Here is a 20,911-nt window from a genome sequence, read left to right as displayed (position 1 = left end):
AGAAGAGTACACAATCACACTAGCATGTTAAATGCTGACTATTAACCCAGTCATAGCTTTACTATATCTGTTTGAAAGAACATCCAGCTATATACAAATCCAATAAGCCAGTGAAATTTGATAATTATTATTATTTGTTTATTAGGGTCTAAAGCCATAAATGCTTCAGTGACAATATCTGGTGTTAGGCTGGCAACCTCTATTTAGGGAACCAGGTAACTCAACTGGTTCACTTCTGCCTGTGTCTCCTTGCTATTTAGGATTTTCACATATATTTCCCAAAGAACTGTATGAATTTCTCAGATAATTCCTGGAATTAACTAGCTCTGTATATAATATTGGAAAACACAACAAATTTTCTCTGCAATTGTTTACACCAGAGAAATTGGGTTCCATGTAGTCCATTATAATCTAGAACTACACTGGATTTGCCAACGCCTACCTGGGGCTTGATGAGAAAGTTGACCCCATTTCACATATGTTTTCCCCACATATATTTACCTTACCTTCTGTCCAATGGTATATCTTCATTCCATCTAAAAGCTAATTCTGACAATAAAGGAAGAAAAATAGCCTCCTACTTGCTAAATGCCACCTTAGGCAGGAAGTGAAACAAACTTGAGATATGGCACCAGAATAAAAATTATAAAGATATAGGATATAAGTATATTCAAATTGGTGTCAACTAATATTAATTCCATTATATAACCTAGATATGTAAGTGTCTAATTATTTCATTTAGCAAAGTCAATATCGTTCTTTATACTAAAAGAAATAATAGTTACTAAAGAAACTGTCTATAATACAATTTCAGCATTAAAAACAAGGGCTACCTTAATAAATCTCTACCCAAAGATAAATAAAAAGGCTACAATCAAGTTTTATACATGTATCCTTATTAAGCAAACACACAATGAAGTCTGCTAATAATATATACTTCAACCAAAGAGCTTCCTAATTCCTTCTTGGAAATCAGCAGTGGAGACTATAACTGTGAAATATGAAAAATTTAGAATGACTACTGTAAACCAGATAAGATAAAACAAATTGATCCTCTTAGGAATTCCAAATTTTCCAAACTGAACCTGTAGTATTATTTACTACTGGCTTTATCCATATCAGTTTGCAAAGTGATAGGAGCAAAGCCACAAGACAGAAAAACAGGGTTCTAATTAAATTTCTACCAGTTTTTCCTTTGACACACAGATGCCTCCGCTCTGGCTGATCCATTCCCCATGTGAAACTTGATTTTTCCTCCCTTTATCTTATCCTTTGTCCCTTTATTTTTATCTCATTCTAGATGTGAGAAGTTTTGTTTACTTATTTTAACTGGGCCTGTTCTATCTCTTCTTAGAGATAATAACTTTCTTCCTAGGGTCTCTTTCTATTTTATTCAATACTGATATTTCATCCACCCACCGGTATTTTACCCACTCATTACTACACATCCACCTCTGATGTATATCCCTGTTTAAGATAGCTGGCATCTTTACATGGTAATTAAAAACGTTCATACATACTTGGGCAAAGGGCTTGGGAAGAATGGGCTAATCTTCTAATACTGGGACTATTGGAATCCTTAGAGAGTTAATAATTCTAGCATTTAGAAAGGCCATATCTCAACAGATGAACTAACTGGTGGGTATTTTCTAATGTGCTATGATTGATGCCCCGAAAGTTAAAATAACAGCTACCACTATAAAGTCCCAGGAACATATAGTAGGTACTTTAGCACAATGGTTATGAATACGGACTCTGGAGCTAGACTGTCTGAATTCAAATCTCAGCTCTGCCAATTGCTATACGTGTATAAGCAAATAACTCCCTGTGCCTCAACTTTCTTATCTATAAACTGGGAATAATAATCATATCAACCTCAAAAAATTGTTGTGAGGATCAATGGAGTTAATACATACAATATGCTTAGTACAGTGCCTTGTATGTAGTAAGCACTCAAAAATTAGCTGCTGTCATTAATTTTTACTAGGAATATACATTTGTTAAGTGAATGAATGATGGCTAGATTTTTACACTTTAGAAAACTGAGGCTAATCGAAGATTCACAATTGTTCTCGAAGTTGTTGCTACTTCACTGTTTTGTGCCACATTTCCCTGAAACTTCTGTTATAGGTAAAATTTAATTTTATAATTATCTATTAGTTAAGGAGGGACTTAACAATCTTGGTCCTATCTTATTAGAATATCTCACCAACAGGATTACCATTACAAATACTAGAGGGATAGTAAACTTTCAGAAAGAGTAAACAGAAATTATGAAGACAATCTCCACCCTTTGTCCATTTTTACCATCTGGAAACTGATGAGCTGGAATCATATCTGAGCCAGCAAAGAGTGCCGAAACCTCCGAATGGGTGGCAGGTTTCACTCTGGTAGTCTTCTTCTCCCCTTGTTTCCCTTTGGCCCAGAATCTCATCTTAGCTCTCTGAGGTCTGTTTACAAAAAAAAAAAAAAAAGTAACAATGGAAATTAGCACGTCCTATTGACAATATCTGTGCGTCACTTTAAGTTATATGAACACCTTTCATGTGAATTAATTCATTTAACCTTCACAGTTAAGTTTAGTCATAGTTAATCTTCAATTGTACATTTAAACTTCATCTGGAAGGTAAATGATAGTTTCCTCATCTTGAATACAGAAATAATGAGACTCGGGGATGTTAACAAAAACCACCATTTATCTGAGTTGTTATCATGCTCCAGGTACAAGTGCTTATATAGAATTACCTTAATTAACTATAACAACAAGTTTACATTCAAACCATAACCGTTTTTCAGGTGAAAAACTGGTAGCTTAAACATTAGGTAACTTTCCCAAGGTTATACAGCCAGTGAGTAACGAAGTTGAGAATCACACCTACTATGCTCTATATTGTCTCATTCTTAGTGCTTATATACTCTCTCCCATCATATAAATCAAGGAAACATCCTGAGATAATAACAGTTCACATTTACTGACCATATAGTATATATCCTAACCTCGTACTAGGAGGCTTACTTGTACATTAATTTATTGGTTCCTTTTTTTTTTTGAGCATCTACTAGGAGCCAGGCACTATGCCTTACTTATGATGCCCTCTTTTCACAACTACCATGATAAATAGGTATTTTTATCCTAACTTTACACATGAGCAACCTGAGGCTCAGAGGGCTGATGGAGATGGAAGTTAAAATCAGGTCTGTCTGCTTTTGAAGCCCATGTTCTTTTATCCATGCTTCCTTCTTTTTCTAATAGCTTATTACTAATCCTATACATCCATATAGTATAAATGGAAATTGTTCTACAAGACTTATTACAAATGATAGCATTCTCCGGCCATTCTCATTTCTTTTCTGCTCCCTAGAGCAACCCTTTTGAATTTATTTAGCTGATTCTTTTAATATTTACCATACTTATATTGCTATCATATTTGTGACCACAAATAATAATTAAGCATATTCCAACTCCAGTTCTATACCCTCCACAAACACAGACATCCCTGCAACAGAATATCATAATTTTAGTTAGATCAATATACAGTATTTTCTTTTAGTAGTATTCACTAATTTTTTTTACTCTGTAAATAATATTCACAACTGAGACATACAGTACCCTCCATAACCAATATTTTTCTAGAGTTAGTGTTTTGTTTTACATTTGCACACTTTCCTACACCCAATTCACCTCCAAGTGTCTCCCCATTTGCATCTCTCTCAACATGTTGAAACATAGTAGGTACACCATCAGTTCCATGTTCTTGAAGAAATCTTTCCCAGAGCCATCTAACCTGCTCTAATCTGGCATGGTTCCCTCAGTGATTGCTGTACAACCATCACTTGAAAAGCTACTTTCACCATCATAATGGAGATGTTTTTTGTCTCTACTGTTTTATGATGACGTGTCTCTTGGTATGGGTCTATCTTCATTCATTATGTTGGGCCCTCAGGGGGCCCTTTCAATCTATAGAAACTCAAGTCCTTCAGTTCCATGAAATTTATTTGAATTAATTTATTTTTACTTTGTCCTATCTTTCCAGAGCTCCTATCAGTGGGTCACTGGATGTCCTGAACTGCTCCTCTAATTTTCCTATCTTTTCTTGTCTCTTCTATCCCTTTGTCTTTTGGCTCAACTTTCTGACAGATGTCCTCAACTTTCTCTCTAACTCTTCTGACTTCTTTATGCTATCACAGTTTCAATTTTCAAATACTCTTTTTTATTATGAATGTTTCCCTTTAAAGTATTCGGTTTGGTTTCATGAATGTAGTTGTATTTATTAATGCAGAAGGTCTACTGATAGTTGTATTTGTCTGTCTTGAAGTTTTCCTTCCCCTGTATAGTTTATTGCTTCCAAGTTGTACTTTATCCATTAGTTTTAGATTCTTTCACTTCAGATGTCTCCTCAAATGTGTGGTGATCAAAAGTAGGGTATAAACAAGCTTCTTAGAAGGTCTAGTGTGCATTGGTGGGGCTTCCAAACTGTGGTCGTCCTTGTAGGGTTATCTGGCTGGTCCAATTTGTAGGGAGAGCCCCTGATAGCAATATCTTTAGGTCTTTCCATGAGGGTTGGATGGAAGTCCCAAAGACTCTTTGAATCATCTGCTTAGACAGTATGTCAAACGTGGAAGCTGAATACAGAAAAAAATCTGGGGGATCTTAACATTCAGTATGTAAACATTCATTAAATCCCCCTGTTCCAAATATGTACCCCAATCCTCAACTGTATCTGGTTACCTCCAAGTGCAGAAATCTTCTGTTTTATCCTTTCCAGAAAATAAATCTCCTGTTTTCTGCTAGGATTGGGGAAGACCAGTCAGCCAGATGCTGCTTTCTCAGTTTTACCCAGTTGGTTTAGGATTCAACTTTCTCCTATCTACAAAGACATTTAAAATTTGTCTATCTACTTTTTGGATTCCACGTTTTTATTATTGCTGTCTCCTGTTTTATTATTGCTGTCTCCTGTTGTTTCTGTCCTGTATAGGTTTTGTTATTTTAGGAGGATGTGGAAATTAAATGTATATAGTTAATCTGCTATCTCCACCTGTATGTTTTTTCTATGTTACATTTTGTTTCCCAAAATTTGATCTCCAGCATAATCTGCTCTAGATTTGGGTTACCTTGGATTATGCCTCTACAGTCATTGAGAAAGTGATCTTTAATAGGGTTATGAACCAGATAGATTTCAATGAGATATTCAAGTGTTCAGTGAGGGCCCAATTGCCTTATATAACACAGTAAGGGACAAAGACATATTCTTGATACATAAAAACTTCATATACTCTCCTAAAGAGAACAGAGTTATTTCCTGAAAGTCTTTTCCAGTTCCATTTGTAAAACACTTAACTCAGGACAGAATCCAAGTCCAAAAGTGGAAAATATTTTCAATCTAATCTGGTCTAATCTCTTTTCTTTTACAACCAAAAATCCTAAATCATATAATGAAGTAAAGACTTTGCCCAAATCACAGTGCTAAACATATAAAAAGACAAAGCTCATTATATATATCTGAATTATTTATGCTACTGTCACACAGTAGGTACTTAGTATTTGTTGAAAAATAAATTTCAAAACTTTCAAAATTGATAGCTATTCTATCAATTATGCTTTTAAAAAGATGCTCAGTATTTAACTATGGTCTATTAGTAAATAAAATTATATTACCCCTATTAACAGTCAGTGTATGCTTTATACCTTATATCTGAATCTGAAGCCTTCTGTCTCACTGCCAACTTCGTAATCTCTCCTTGAGACATGGTCTTATGAAGCTTTGCTTCTTCATCAACTGAGGAAAAACGCTGTGATGTCTGTAATAATTACATATGTAAAGACCTTAAAACCAAGTAATTATATCATAGCACTGTAATTAAAACTCAGGTTATAGAATTATTTGAGAATTACACCTATTAAGAACATTCAAAAATACATTCATATTACTCAGAGATGCATTAAAATAAAAAAACCTACTAAAAACTCCATTAACTTCATACAGTAATCTGAAGTAAAGAGAACTTGGGTCAATGAAAATGCTAAACAGGAACTACTAGCTCATGTTTTCCAACAATTTAACAAAGAATATCAAGTAGGGTGAAAGAAAAAAAAGAACATCAAGTGGAAAAGTAAGAAAAAAATCAAAACCATCTAAAGATAGAGACAAAAGATCCAGGACCTGATAAATCTAGAATACTAAGCATAGTTTTTCATACCTTCTTTTATTTGTCCCTAAAAAGATGATAATTATTTTTATGGCTAACTTGCTATTATAGATTCTTATATCCAGTTAAGGATTGAAAAGAGCAAGAACACAGGAATATAAGAAAAACCAAAAGACCAAAGAATAAAATATCATTATACTCACTAATGGTCTAAATTATGAACAACTTACATAGCTATAAAACTGGGACCTGAATTTCAATTGATAACTCTTGCTCCATTTGTTTACAGTGTGCCCCTTTAAAGACAATACCATTTGGAGGCAGAATTTCTTGTTACCTATTCAAGTCATTTTTCTAATATTTCATTTTTGTACACTTATAATCTTTTCTTTAACCTTTTGGTCTGCATAACTATGGCCTTATCAACAGAAATAGCAAATATCCTGAGCTGTTAAATTTAAAGAACAGACTTCTGCTTCTGGCCAAGATGGAGTAACAAGAACCTGTTCTATCCTCTTGCATGAAACAACCAAAAACAAAAACAAAATAAAACAAAAACTTCGACAAAATAATATGAAACAGGGACTTCACTGGTGGCGCAGTGGTTAACAATCCACCTGCTGACAACCGGCTACTGAGGGTCCTGTCTTCATCGGTGGGGTGACTCCAACAAAAGGCTAGAGGTGTGAACCCCAGCACCAGCAGAAGTGGAGACCAGCCGTGTGGCTGACAGGGTCTTCCTGCTCCGGCCGGGTGTCAGGCCTGTGCCTCTGAGGTGGGAAAGCCAAGTTCAGGACATTGATCGACCAGAGACCTCCCAGCTCCACGTAATATCAAATGGCAAAAGCTCTCCCAGAGACCTCCACCACAATGCTAAGACCCAGCTCCACTCAACAACCAGAAAGCTACAGTGCTGGACACCCTATGCCAAACAACGAGCAAGACAGGAACACAACTCCACCCATTAGCAGAAAGGCTGCCTAAAATCATAATAAGGTCGCAGACACCCCAGAACACACCACCGGACACGGTCCTGTCCACCAGAAAGACAAGATCCAGCCTCATCCACAAGAACACAGGCACCATTTCCCTCCACCAGGAAGCCTACAAAACCCACTCAACCAACCTTAGCCACTGGGGGCAGACACCAAAAACAATGGGAAGTACAAACCTGCAGACTGCGAAAAGGAGACCCCAAACACAGTAAGTTAAGCAAAAGGAGAAGACAGAGAAACGCACAGCAGATGAAAGAGCAAGGCAAAAACCCACCAGACCAAACAAATGAAGAGGAAATAGGCAGTCTACCTGAAAAAGAATTCAGAGTAATAATAGTAAAGATGATCCAAAATCTTGGAAATAGAATGGAGAAAATACAAGAAACATTTAACAAGAAACTAAAAGAACTAAAGAGCAAACAAAAAATGATGAACAACACAATAAATGAAATTAACAATTCTAGAGATGGAATCAATAGCAGAATAACTGAGGCAGAAGAACGGATAAGTGACCTGGAAGATAAAACAGTGGAAATAACTACTGCAGAGGAGAATAAAGAAAAAAGAATGAAAAGAATTGAGCACAGTCTTAGAGATCTCTGGGACAACATTAAACGCACCAACATTTGAATTATAGGGGTCCCAGAAGAAGAAGAGAAAAAGGGACTGAGAAAATATTTGAAGACATTATAGTTGAAAACTTCCCTAATATGGGAAAGGAAATAGTCAATCAAGTTCAGGAAGCACAGAGAATCCCATACAGGATAAATCCAAGGAGAAACACTCCAAGACATATATTAATCAAAATATCAAAAATTAAACACAAAGAAAAACTATTAAAAGCAGCAAGGGAAAAACAACAAATAACATACAAGAAAACCCCGTAAGGTTAACAGCTGATCTTTCAGCAGAAACTCTGCAAGCCAGAAGGGAGCAACAGGACATATTTAAAGTGAGGAAAGGGAAAAACCTACAACCAAGATTACTCTACCCAGCAAGGATCTCATTCAGATTCGATGGAGAAATTAAAACCTTTATAGACAAGCAAAAGTTAAGAGAATTCAGCACTACCAAACCAGCTTTACAACAAATGCTAAAGGAACTTCTAGGCAGGAAACACAAGAGAAGGAAAAGACCTACAATAACAAACCCAAAACAATTAAGAAAATGGTAATAGGAACATACATATCGATAATTACCTTAAATGTAAATGGATTAAATGCTCCCATCAAAAGACACAGACTGGCTGAATGGATACAAAAACAAGACCCACATATATGCTGTCTACAAGAGACCCATTTCAGACCTAGGGACACATACAGACTGAAAGTGAGGGGATGGAAAAAGATACTCCATGCAAATGAAAATCAAAAGAAAGCTGGAGTAGCAATACTCGTATCAGACAAAATAGACTTTAAAATAAAGACTATTACAAGAGACAAAGAAGGACACTACATAATGATCAAGGGATCAATCCAAGAAGAAGATATAACAATTGTAAATATTTTTGCACCCAACATAGGAACACCTCAATACATAAGGCAAATGCTAACAGCCATAAAAGGGGAAATCGACAGTAACACAAACATAGTAGGGGACTTTAACACCCCACTTTCACCAAAGGACAGATCATCCAAATTGAAAATAAGTAAGGAAACACAAGCTTTAAATGGTACATTAAACAAGATGGACTTAATTGATATTTATAGGACATTCCATTCAAAACCAACAAAATACATGTTCTTCTCAAGTGCTGATGGAACATTCTCCAGGATAGATCATATCTTGGGTCATAAATCAAGCCTTGGTAAATTTGAGTAAATTGAAATCATATCAAGTACCTTTTGCAACCACAACGCTATGAGACTAGATATCAATTAGAGGAAAAAAATCTGTGAAAAATACAAACACATGGAGGCTAAACAATACACTACTAAATAATACACTACTAAATAACCAAGAGATCACTGAAGAAATCAAAGAAGAAATAAAAAAATACCTAGAAACAGATGACAATGAAAACACAATGACCCATAACCTATGGGATGAGGAAAGGAACCAAGATGGCAGAGTAGAAGGACGTGCTCTCACTCCCTCGTGCAAGAACACCAGAATCACAACTACCTGTTGGACAATCATCGACAGGAAGACACTGGAACTCACCAAAAAAGATACCCCACATCCAAAGACAAAGGAGAAGCCACAATGAGACGGCAGGAGGGGTGCATTCTCAGTAAAATCAAATCCCATAACTGCTGGGTGGGTGACTCACATACTGGAAAACACTTATACCACAGAAGTCCACCCACTGGAGAGAAGGTTCGGAACCCCACGTCAGGCTTCCCTACCTGGGGGTCTGGCAACGGGAGGAGGAATTCCTAGAGAATCCGGCTTTGAAGCCTAGTGGGAATTGATTGCAGGACTTTGACAGGACTGGGGGAAACAGAGACTCCACTCTTGGAGGGCACACACAAAGTAGTGTGCGCATCAGGACCCAGGGGAAGGAGCAGTGACCCCAGGGGAGACTGAACCAGACCTACCTGCTAGTGTTGGAGGGTCTCCTGCATAGGCGGGGGTGGGGGCTGTGGCTCACTGAGGGGACAAGGACACTGACAGCAGAAGTTCTGGGAAGTACTCCTGGACGTGAGCCCTCCCAGAGTCTGTCATTAGCCCCACCAAAGAGCCCAGGTAGGCTCCAGTGTTGGGTTGCCTCAGGCCAAACAACCAACAGGGAGGGAACCCAGCCCCACCCATCAACAGTCAAGTGGGTTAAAGTTTTACTGAGCTCTGCCCACCAGAGCAACACTCAGTTCTACCCACCACCAGTCCCTCCCATCAAGCCTCTTAGATAGCCTCATCCACCAGAGGGCAGACAGCAGAAGCAAGAAGAACTACAACCCTGCAGCCTGTGGGACAAAAACCACATTCACAGAAAGATAGACAAGATGAAAAGGCAGAGGGCTATGTAACAGAGGAAGGAACAAGATAAAACCCCAGAAAAACAACTAAATGAAGTGGAGATAGGCAACCTTCCAGAAAAAGAATTCAGAATAATGATAGTGAAGATGATCCAGGACCTCGGGAAAAAAATGGAGGCAAAGATCGAGAAGATGCAAGAAATGTTTAACAAAGACCTAGAAGAATTAAAGAACAAATAAACAAAGATGAACAATACAATAACTGAAATGAAAACTACACTAGAAGGAATCAATAGCACAATAACTGAGACAGAAGGACGGATAAGTGACCTGGAAGACAATGGTGGAATTCAATGCTGTGGAACAGAATAAAGAAAAAAGAATGAAAAGAAATGAAGACAGCCTAAGAGACCTCTGGGACAACATTAAACGCAACAACATTCGCATTACAGGGGTCCCAGAAGGAGAAGAGAGAGAGAAAGGACCCGAGAAAATATTTGAAGAGATTATAGTGGAAAACTTCCCTAACATGGGAAAGGAAATAGCCACCCAAGTCCGGTAAGCACGAGTCCCATACAGGATAAACCCAAGGAGAAACATGCCGAGAAACATAGTAATCAAATTGGCAAAAATTAAAGACACAGAAAAATTATTGAAAGCAGCAAGGGAAAAACGATAAATAACATACAAGGGAACTCCCATAAGGTTAACAACTGAGTTCTCAGCAGAAACTCTACAAGCCAGAAGGGAGTAGCATGATATACTTAAAGTGATGAAAGGGAAGAAACTACAACCAAGATTACTCTACCCGGCAAGGCTCTCATAGAGATTCAATGGAGAAATCAAAAGCTTTACAGACAAGCAAAAGCTAAGAGAACTCAGCGCCACCAAACCAGCCCTACAACAAATGCTAAAGGAACTTCTTTAAGTGGGAAACACAAGAGAAAAAAAGGATCTACAAAAACAAACCCAAAACAATTAAGAAAGTGGTAATAGGAACATACATATCGATAATTACCTTAAATGTGAATGGATTAAATGCTCCAACCAAAAGACACAGGCTTGCTGAATGGATACAAAAACAAGACCCATCTATATGCTGTCTACAAGAGACCCGTTTCAGACCTAGGGACACATACAGACTGAAAGTGAGGGGACGGAAAAAGATATTCCATGCAAATGGAAATCAAAAGAAAGCTGGAGTAGCTACACTCATATCAGATTAAATAGACATTAAAATAAAGATTGTTACAAGAGACAAGGAAGGACACTACATAATGATCAAGGGACCAATCCAAGAAGAAGATATAACAATTATAAATATATATGCACCCAACATAGGAGCACCTCAATACATAAGGCAAGTCCTAACAGCTATAAAAGAGGAAATTGACAGTAACACAATAATAGTGGAAGACTTTAACACCTCACTTACACCAATGGACAGGTCATCCAAAATGAAAATAAATAAGGAAACACAAGCTTTAAATGATACATTAAACAAGATGGACTTAATTGACATTTATAGGACATTCCATCCAAAAACAAGAGAATACACATTCTTCTCAAGTGCTCATGGAACATTCTCCAGGATAGATCATACCTTGGGTCACAAATCAAGCCTTGGTAAATTTAAGAAAATTGAAATCGTATCAAGTATCTTTTCTGACCACAACGCTATGAGACTAGATATCAATTACAGGAAAAGATCTGTAAAAATTACAAACACATGGAGGCTAAACAATACACTACTTAATAACCAAGTGATCACTGAAGAAATCAAAGAGGAAATCAAAAAATACCTAGAAACAATTGACAATGGAGACACGACGACCCAAAACCTATGGGATGCAACAAAAGCAGTTCTAAGAGGGAAGTTTATAGCAATACAATCCTACCTTAAGAAACAGGAAACATCTCAAGTAAACAACCTAACCTTTCACCTAAAGCAATTAGAGAAAGAAGAACAAAAAAACCCCAAAGCTGGCAGAAGGAAAGAAATCATAAAGATCAGAGCAGAAATAAATGAAAAAGAAATGATAGCAAAGATCAATAAAACTAAAAGCTGGTTCTTTGAGAAGATAAACAAAATTGATAAACCATTAGCCAGACTATCAAGAAAACAAGCAAGAAGACTCAAATCAATAAAATTAGAAATGAAAAAGGAGAAGTAACAACTGACACTGCAGAAATTCAAAGGATCATGAGAGATTACTACAAGCAACTCTATGCCAATAAAACGGACAACCTGGAAGAAATGGACAAATCCTTAGAAATGCACAACCTGCCGAGACTGAACCAGGAAGAAATAGAAAATATGAACAGACAAGCACAAGCACTGAAATTGAAACTGTGATTAAAAATCTTCCAACAGACAAAAGCCCAGGACCAGATGGCTTCACAGGCGAATTCCATCAAACATTTAGAGAAGAACGAACACCTATCCTTCTCAAAATCTTCCAAAATATAGCAGAGGGAGGACCACTCCCAAACTCATTCTATGAGGCCACCACCACCCTGATACCAAAACCAGACAAAGATGTCACAAAGAAAGAAAACTACAGGCCAATATCACTGATGAACATGGATGCAAAAATCCTCAACAAAAGACTAGCAAATAAAATCCAACAGCACATTAAAAGGATCATACACCATGATCAAGTGGGGTTTATCCCAGGAATGCAAGGATTCTTCAATATATGCAAATCAATGTGATAAACCATATTAACAAACTGAAGGAGAAAAACCATATGATCATCTCAACAGATGCAGAAAAAGCTTTTGACAAAATTCAACACCCATTTATGATAAAAACCCTCTAGAAAGTAGGCACAGAGGGAAGCTACCTCAACATAACAAAGGCCATATATGACAAACCCAGAGCCAACATCGTTCTCAATGGTGAAAAACTGAAACCATTTCCACTAAGATCAGGAACAAGACAAGGTTGCTCACTCTCACCACTATTATTCAACATAGTTTTGGAAGTTTTAACCATGGCAATCAGAGAAGAAAAAGAAATAAAAGGACTCCAAATCGGAAAAGAAGAAGTAAAACTGTCACTGTCTGCAGATGACAGGATGCCATACATAGATAATCCTAAAGATGCTACCAGAAAACTACTAGAGCTAATCAATGAATTTGGTAAAGTAGCGGGATACAAAATTAATGCACAGAAATCTCTTGCACTCCTATACACTAATGATGAAAATTCTGAAAGAGAAATTAAGGAAACACTCCTATTTACCATTGCAACAAAAAGAATAAAATACCTACGAATAAACCTACCTAAGGAGACACAAGACCTGTATGCAGAAAACTATAAGACACTGATGAAAGAAACTGAAGATGATACAAACAGATGGAGAGATATACCATGTTCTTGGATTGGAAGGATCAACACTGTGAAAATGACTATACTACCCAAAGCAATCTACAGATTTAATGCAATCTCTATCAAACTACCACTGGCATTTTTCACAGAACTAGAACAAAAAATTTCACAATTTGTGTGGAAACACAAAAGACCCCGAATAGCCAAAGCAATCTTGAGAACGAAAAACAGAGCTGGAGGAATCAGGCTCCTTGACTTCAGACTATACTACAAAGCTACAGTAATCAAGACAGTATGGTACTGGTACAAAAACAGAAATATAGATCAATGGAACAGGATAGAAAGTCCAGAGATAAACCCACACACATATGGTCACCTTATCTTTTGATAAAGGAGGCAAGAATATACAGTGGAGAAAAGACAGCCTCTTCAATAAGTGGTGCTGGGAAAACTGGACAGCTACATGTAAAAGTATGAAATTAGAACACTCCCTAACACCATACACAAAAATAAACTCAAAATGGATTAAAGACCTAAATGTAAGGCCAGACACTATCAAACTCTTAGAGGAAAACACAGGCAGAACACTCTATGACATAAATCACAGTGAGATCCTTTTTGACCCACCTCCTAGAGAAATGGAAATAAAAACAAAAATAAACAAATGGGACCTAATGAAACTTAAAAGCTTTTGCACAGCAAAGGAAACCATAAACAAGACCAAAAGACAACCCTCAGAATGGGAGAAAATATTTGCAAATGAAGCAACTGACAAAGGATTCATCTCTAAGATTTACAAGCAGCTCATGCAGCTCAATATCAAAAAAACAAACAACCCAATCCAAAAATGGGCAGAAGACCTAAACAGACATTTCTCCAAAGATGATATACAGATTGCCAACAAACACATGAAAGAATGCTCAACATCACTAATCATTAGAGAAATGCAAATCAAAACTACAATGAGATATCATCTCACACCAGTCAGAATGGGCATCATCAAAAAATCTACAAACAATAAGTGCTGGAGAGGGTGTGGAGAAAAGGGAACACTCTTGCACTGTTGGTGGGAATGTAAATTGATACAGCCACTATGGAGAACAGTATGGAGGTTCCTTAAAAAACTTAAAATAGAACTACCATATGACCCAGCAATCCCACTACTGGGCATATACCCTGAGAAAACCAGAATTCAAAAAGAGTCATGTACCACAATGTTCACTGCAGCTCTATTTACAATAGCCAGGACATGGAAGCAACCTAAGTGTTCATCAACAGATGAATGGATAAAGAAGATGTGGCACATATATACAATGGAATATTACTCAGCCATAAAAAGGAACGAAACTGAGTTATTTGTAGTGAGGTGGATGGACCTAGAGTCTGTCATACAGAGAGAAGTAAGTCAGAAAGAGAAAAAGAAATACCATATGCTAACACATATATATGGAATCTAAGAATAAAAAAAAAAAGGTCATGAAGAACCTAGGGGCAAGACAGGAATAAAGACACAGACGTACTAGAGAATGGACTTGAGGATATGGGGAGGGGGAGAGGGAAGGGTAAGCTGTGACAAAGTGAGAGAGTGGCATGGACATATATACACTACCAAACGTAAAATAGATAGATAGTGGGAAGCAGCCGCATAGCACAGGGAGATCAGCTCGGGGCTTTGTTACCACCTAGAGGGGTGGGATAGGGAGGGTGGGAGGGAGGGAGATGCAAGAGGGAAGAGATATCGGAACATATGTATATGTATAATTGATTCACTTTGTTATAAAGCAGAAACTAACACACCATTGTAAAGCAATTATACTCCAATAAATATGTTAAAAAAAAAGAAAGAAATGAAATTGGAACAAAGAAATCAATAGCCAAGATCAATAAAACTAAAAGGTGGTTCTTAGAAAAGATAAACAAATTGATAAACCATTAGCCAGACTAATCAAGATAAAAAGGGAGAAGACTCAAATCAATAGAATTAGAAATGAAAAAGGAGAAGTAACAACTAACACTGCAGAGATACAAAGAATCATGAGAGATTACTACAAGCAACTCTATGACAACAAAATGGACAACCTGGAAGAAATGGACAAGTTCTTAGAAAAGCACAACCTTCCGAGACTGAACCAGGAAGAAACAGAAAATATAAACAGAGCCATTATAAGCACTGAAATTGAGACTGTGATTAAAAATCTTCCAACAAACAAAAGCCCAGACCCAGATGGCTTCACAGGCGAATTCTATCAAACATTTAGAGAAGAGCTAACACCTATCCTTCTCAAACTCTTCTGAAATACAGCAGAGGGACGAACACTCCCAAACTCATTCTAGGAGGCCACCATCACCCTGATACCAAAACCAGACAAAGATGTCACAAAGAAAGAAAACTACAGGCCAATATCACTGATGAACATGGATGCAAAAATCCTCAACAAAAGACTAGCAAATAAAATCCAACAGCACATTAAAAGGATCATACACCATGATCAAGTGGGGTTTATCCCAGGAATGCAAGGATTCTTCAATATATGCAAATCAATGTGATAAACCATATTAACAAACTGAAGGAGAAAAACCATATGATCATCTCAACAGATGCAGAAAAAGCTTTTGACAAAATTCAACACCCATTTATGATAAAAACCCTCTAGAAAGTAGGCACAGAGGGAAGCTACCTCAACATAACAAAGGCCATATATGACAAACCCAGAGCCAACATCGTTCTCAATGGTGAAAAACTGAAACCATTTCCACTAAGATCAGGAACAAGACAAGGTTGCTCACTCTCACCACTATTATTCAACATAGTTTTGGAAGTTTTAACCATGGCAATCAGAGAAGAAAAAGAAATAAAAGGACTCCAAATCGGAAAAGAAGAAGTAAAACTGTCACTGTCTGCAGATGACAGGATGCTATACATAGATAATCCTAAAGATGCTACCAGAAAACTACTAGAGCTAATCAATGAATTTGGTAAAGTAGCGGGATACAAAATTAATGCACAGAAATCTCTTGCACTCCTATACACTAATGATGAAAATTCTGAAAGAGAAATTAAGGAAACACTCCTATTTACCATTGCAACAAAAAGAATAAAATACCTACGAATAAACCTACCTAAGGAGACACAAGACCTGTATGCAGAAAACTATAAGACACTGATGAAAGAAACTGAAGATGATACAAACAGATGGAGAGATATACCATGTTCTTGGATTGGAAGGATCAACACTGTGAAAATGACTATACTACCCAAAGCAATCTACAGATTTAATGCAATCTCTATCAAACTACCACTGGCGTTTTTCACAGAACTAGAACAAAAAATTTCACAATTTGTGTGGAAACACAAAAGACCCCGAATAGCCAAAGCAATCTTGAGAACGAAAAACAGAGCTGGAGGAATCAGGCTCCTTGACTTCAGACTATACTACAAAGCTACAGTAATCAAGACAGTATGGTACTGGTACAAAAACAGAAATATAGATCAATGGAACAGGATAGAAAGTCCAGAGATAAACCCACACACATATGGTCACCTTATCTTTTGATAAAGGAGGCAAGAATATACAGTGGAGAAAAGACAGCCTCTTCAATAAGTGGTGCTGGGAAAACTGGACAGCTACATGTAAAAGTATGAAATTAGAACACTCCCTAACACCATACACAAAAATAAACTCAAAATGGATTAAAGACCTAAATGTAAGGCCAGACACTATCAAACTCTTAGAGGAAAACACAGGCAGAACACTCTATGACATAAATCACAGTGAGATCCTTTTTGACCCACCTCCTAGAGAAATGGAAATAAAAACAAAAATAAACAAATGGGACCTAATGAAACTTAAAAGCTTTTGCACAGCAAAGGAAACCATAAACAAGACCAAAAGACAACCCTCAGAATGGGAGAAAATATTTGCAAATGAAGCAACTGACAAAGGATTCATCTCTAAGATTTACAAGCAGCTCATGCAGCTCAATATCAAAAAAACAAACAACCCAATCCAAAAATGGGCAGAAGACCTAAACAGACATTTCTCCAAAGATGATATACAGATTGCCAACAAACACATGAAAGAATGCTCAACATCACTAATCATTAGAGAAATGCAAATCAAAACTACAATGAGATATCATCTCACACCAGTCAGAATGGGCATCATCAAAAAATCTACAAACAATAAGTGCTGGAGAGGGTGTGGAGAAAAGGGAACACTCTTGCACTGTTGGTGGGAATGTAAATTGATACAGCCACTATGGAGAACAGTATGGAGGTTCCTTAAAAAACTTAAAATAGAACTACCATATGACCCAGCAATCCCACTACTGGGCATATACCCTGAGAAAACCAGAATTCAAAAAGAGTCATGTACCACAATGTTCACTGCAGCTCTATTTACAATAGCCAGGACATGGAAGCAACCTAAGTGTTCATCAACAGATGAATGGATAAAGAAGATGTGGCACATATATACAATGGAATATTACTCAGCCATAAAAAGGAACGAAACTGAGTTATTTGTAGTGAGGTGGATGGACCTAGAGTCTGTCATACAGAGAGAAGTAAGTCAGAAAGAGAAAAAGAAATACCATATGCTAACACATATATATGGAATCTAAGAATAAAAAAAAAAAGGTCATGAAGAACCTAGGGGCAAGACAGGAATAAAGACACAGACGTACTAGAGAATGGACTTGAGGATATGGGGAGGGGGAGAGGGAAGGGTAAGCTGTGACAAAGTGAGAGAGTGGCATGGACATATATACACTACCAAACGTAAAATAGATAGATAGTGGGAAGCAGCCGCATAGCACAGGGAGATCAGCTCGGGGCTTTGTTACCACCTAGAGGGGTGGGATAGGGAGGGTGGGAGGGAGGGAGATGCAAGAGGGAAGAGATATCGGAACATATGTATATGTATAATTGATTCACTTTGTTATAAAGCAGAAACTAACACACCATTGTAAAGCAATTATACTCCAATAAATATGTTAAAAAAAAAAGAAAGAAATGAAATTGGAACAAAGAAATCAATAGCCAAGATCAATAAAACTAAAAGGTGGTTCTTAGAAAAGATAAACAAATTGATAAACCATTAGCCAGACTAATCAAGATAAAAAGGGAGAAGACTCAAATCAATAGAATTAGAAATGAAAAAGGAGAAGTAACAACTAACACTGCAGAGATACAAAGAATCATGAGAGATTACTACAAGCAACTCTATGACAACAAAATGGACAACCTGGAAGAAATGGACAAGTTCTTAGAAAAGCACAACCTTCCGAGACTGAACCAGGAAGAAACAGAAAATATAAACAGAGCCATTACAAGCACTGAAATTGAGACTGTGATTAAAAATCTTCCAACAAACAAAAGCCCAGACCCAGATGGCTTCACAGGCGAATTCTATCAAACATTTAGAGAAGAGCTAACACCTATCCTTCTCAAACTCTTCTGAAATACAGCAGAGGGACGAACACTCCCAAACTCATTCTAGGAGGCCACCATCACCCTGATACCAAAACCAGACAAAGATGTCACAAAGAAAGAAAACTACAGGCCAATATCACTGATGAACATGGATGCAAAAATCCTCAACAAAAGACTAGCAAATAAAATCCAACAGCACATTAAAAGGATCATACACCATGATCAAGTGGGGTTTATCCCAGGAATGCAAGGATTCTTCAATATATGCAAATCAATGTGATAAACCATATTAACAAACTGAAGGAGAAAAACTATATGATCATCTCAACAGATGCAGAAAAAGCTTTTGACAAAATTCAACACCCATTTATGATAAAAACCCTCTAGAAAGTAGGCACAGAGGGAAGCTACCTCAACATAACAAAGGCCATATATGACAAACCCAGAGCCAACATCGTTCTCAATGGTGAAAAACTGAAACCATTTCCACTAAGATCAGGAACAAGACAAGGTTGCTCACTCTCACCACTATTATTCAACATAGTTTTGGAAGTTTTAACCATGGCAATCAGAGAAGAAAAAGAAATAAAAGGACTCCAAATCGGAAAAGAAGAAGTAAAACTGTCACTGTCTGCAGATGACAGGATGCCATACATAGATAATCCTAAAGATGCTACCAGAAAACTACTAGAGCTAATCAATGAATTTGGTAAAGTAGCGGGATACAAAATTAATGCACAGAAATCTCTTGCACTCCTATACACTAATGATGAAAATTCTGAAAGAGAAATTAAGGAAACACTCCTATTTACCATTGCAACAAAAAGAATAAAATACCTACGAATAAACCTACCTAAGGAGACACAAGACCTGTATGCAGAAAACTATAAGACACTGATGAAAGAAACTGAAGATGATACAAACAGATGGAGAGATATACCATGTTCTTGGATTGGAAGGATCAACACTGTGAAAATGACTATACTACCCAAAGCAATCTACAGATTCAATGCAATCCCTATCAAACTACCACTGGTGTTTTTCACAGAACTAGAACAAAAAATTTCTCAATTTGTAGGGAAACACAAAAGACCCTGAATAGCCAACGCAATCTTGAGAAAGAAAAACAGAGCTGGAGGAATCAGGCTCCCTGACTTCAGACTATACTACAAAGCTACAGTAATCAAGACAGTATGGTACTGGCACAAAAAGAGAAATATAGATCAATGGAACAGGATGGAAAGTCCAGAGGTAAACCCACGCACATGTGGTCACCTTATTTTTGGTAACGGAGGAAAGGATATACAATGGAGAAAAGACAGCATCTTCTATAAGTGGTGCTGGGAAAACTGGACAGCTACATGTAAAAGAATGAAATTAGAACACTTCCTAACACCATACACAAAAATAAACTCAAAATGGATTAAAGACCTAAATGTAAGGCCAGACACTATCAAACTCTTAGAGGAGAACATAAGCAGAACACTCTATGACATAAATCACAGCAAGATCTTTTTAGATCCACCTCCTAGAGTAATGGAAATAAAAACAAAAATAAACAAATGGGACTCAATGGAACTTAAAAGCTTTTGCACAGCAAAGGAAACCATAAACAAGACCAAAAGACAACCCTCAGAATGGGAGAAAATATTTGCAAATGAAGCAACTGACAAAGGATTCATCTCCAAAATTTACAAGCAGCTCATGCAGTTCAAAATCAAGAAAACAAACAACCCAATCCAAAAATGGGCAGAAGACCTAAACAGACATTTCTCCAAAGAAGATATACAGTTTGCCAACAAACACATGAAAGGATGCTCAACATCACTAATCATTAGAGAAATGCAAATCAAAACTACAATGAGGTATCACCCCACACCAGTCAGAATGGCCATCATCAAAACATCTACAAACAATAAATGCTGGAGAGGGTGTGGAGAAAAGGGAACACTCTTGCACTACTGGTAGGAATGTAAATGGATACAGCCACTATGGAGAACAGTATGGAGGTTCCTTAAAAAACTAAAAATAGAACTACCATATGACCCAGCAATCCCACTACTGGGCATATACCCTGAGAAAA

The 20,911-nt window shown here is 37.1% G+C and overlaps 1 protein-coding gene across 12 annotated transcripts in view; it reads right to left on the bottom strand.

Annotated features, from left to right (window-relative positions):
- The window catches only part of MYO9A (myosin IXA), a 283,465-nt gene that overhangs the window by 59,590 nt on the left and 202,964 nt on the right, over positions 1 to 20,911 (bottom strand). For all 12 annotated transcript variants that reach the window (XM_057541959.1, XM_057541957.1, XM_007197776.2 and 9 more), the window contains 2 exons: positions 5,687 to 5,799; positions 2,308 to 2,450 (listed from right to left, as the gene is read on the bottom strand). In XM_057541959.1, coding sequence (XP_057397942.1) covers positions 2,308 to 2,450; positions 5,687 to 5,799 — 256 coding nt within the window. The remainder of the gene's footprint in view (positions 1 to 2,307; positions 2,451 to 5,686; positions 5,800 to 20,911) is intronic.

This window comes from Balaenoptera acutorostrata, chromosome 3 (genome assembly GCF_949987535.1).
Source record: "Balaenoptera acutorostrata chromosome 3, mBalAcu1.1, whole genome shotgun sequence".
NCBI classification, from domain to species: domain Eukaryota; kingdom Metazoa; phylum Chordata; class Mammalia; order Artiodactyla; family Balaenopteridae; genus Balaenoptera; species Balaenoptera acutorostrata.
The sequence above is the reverse complement of the archived record's forward strand: the minus strand, read 5'-3'. Positions and strand labels throughout refer to the sequence as shown.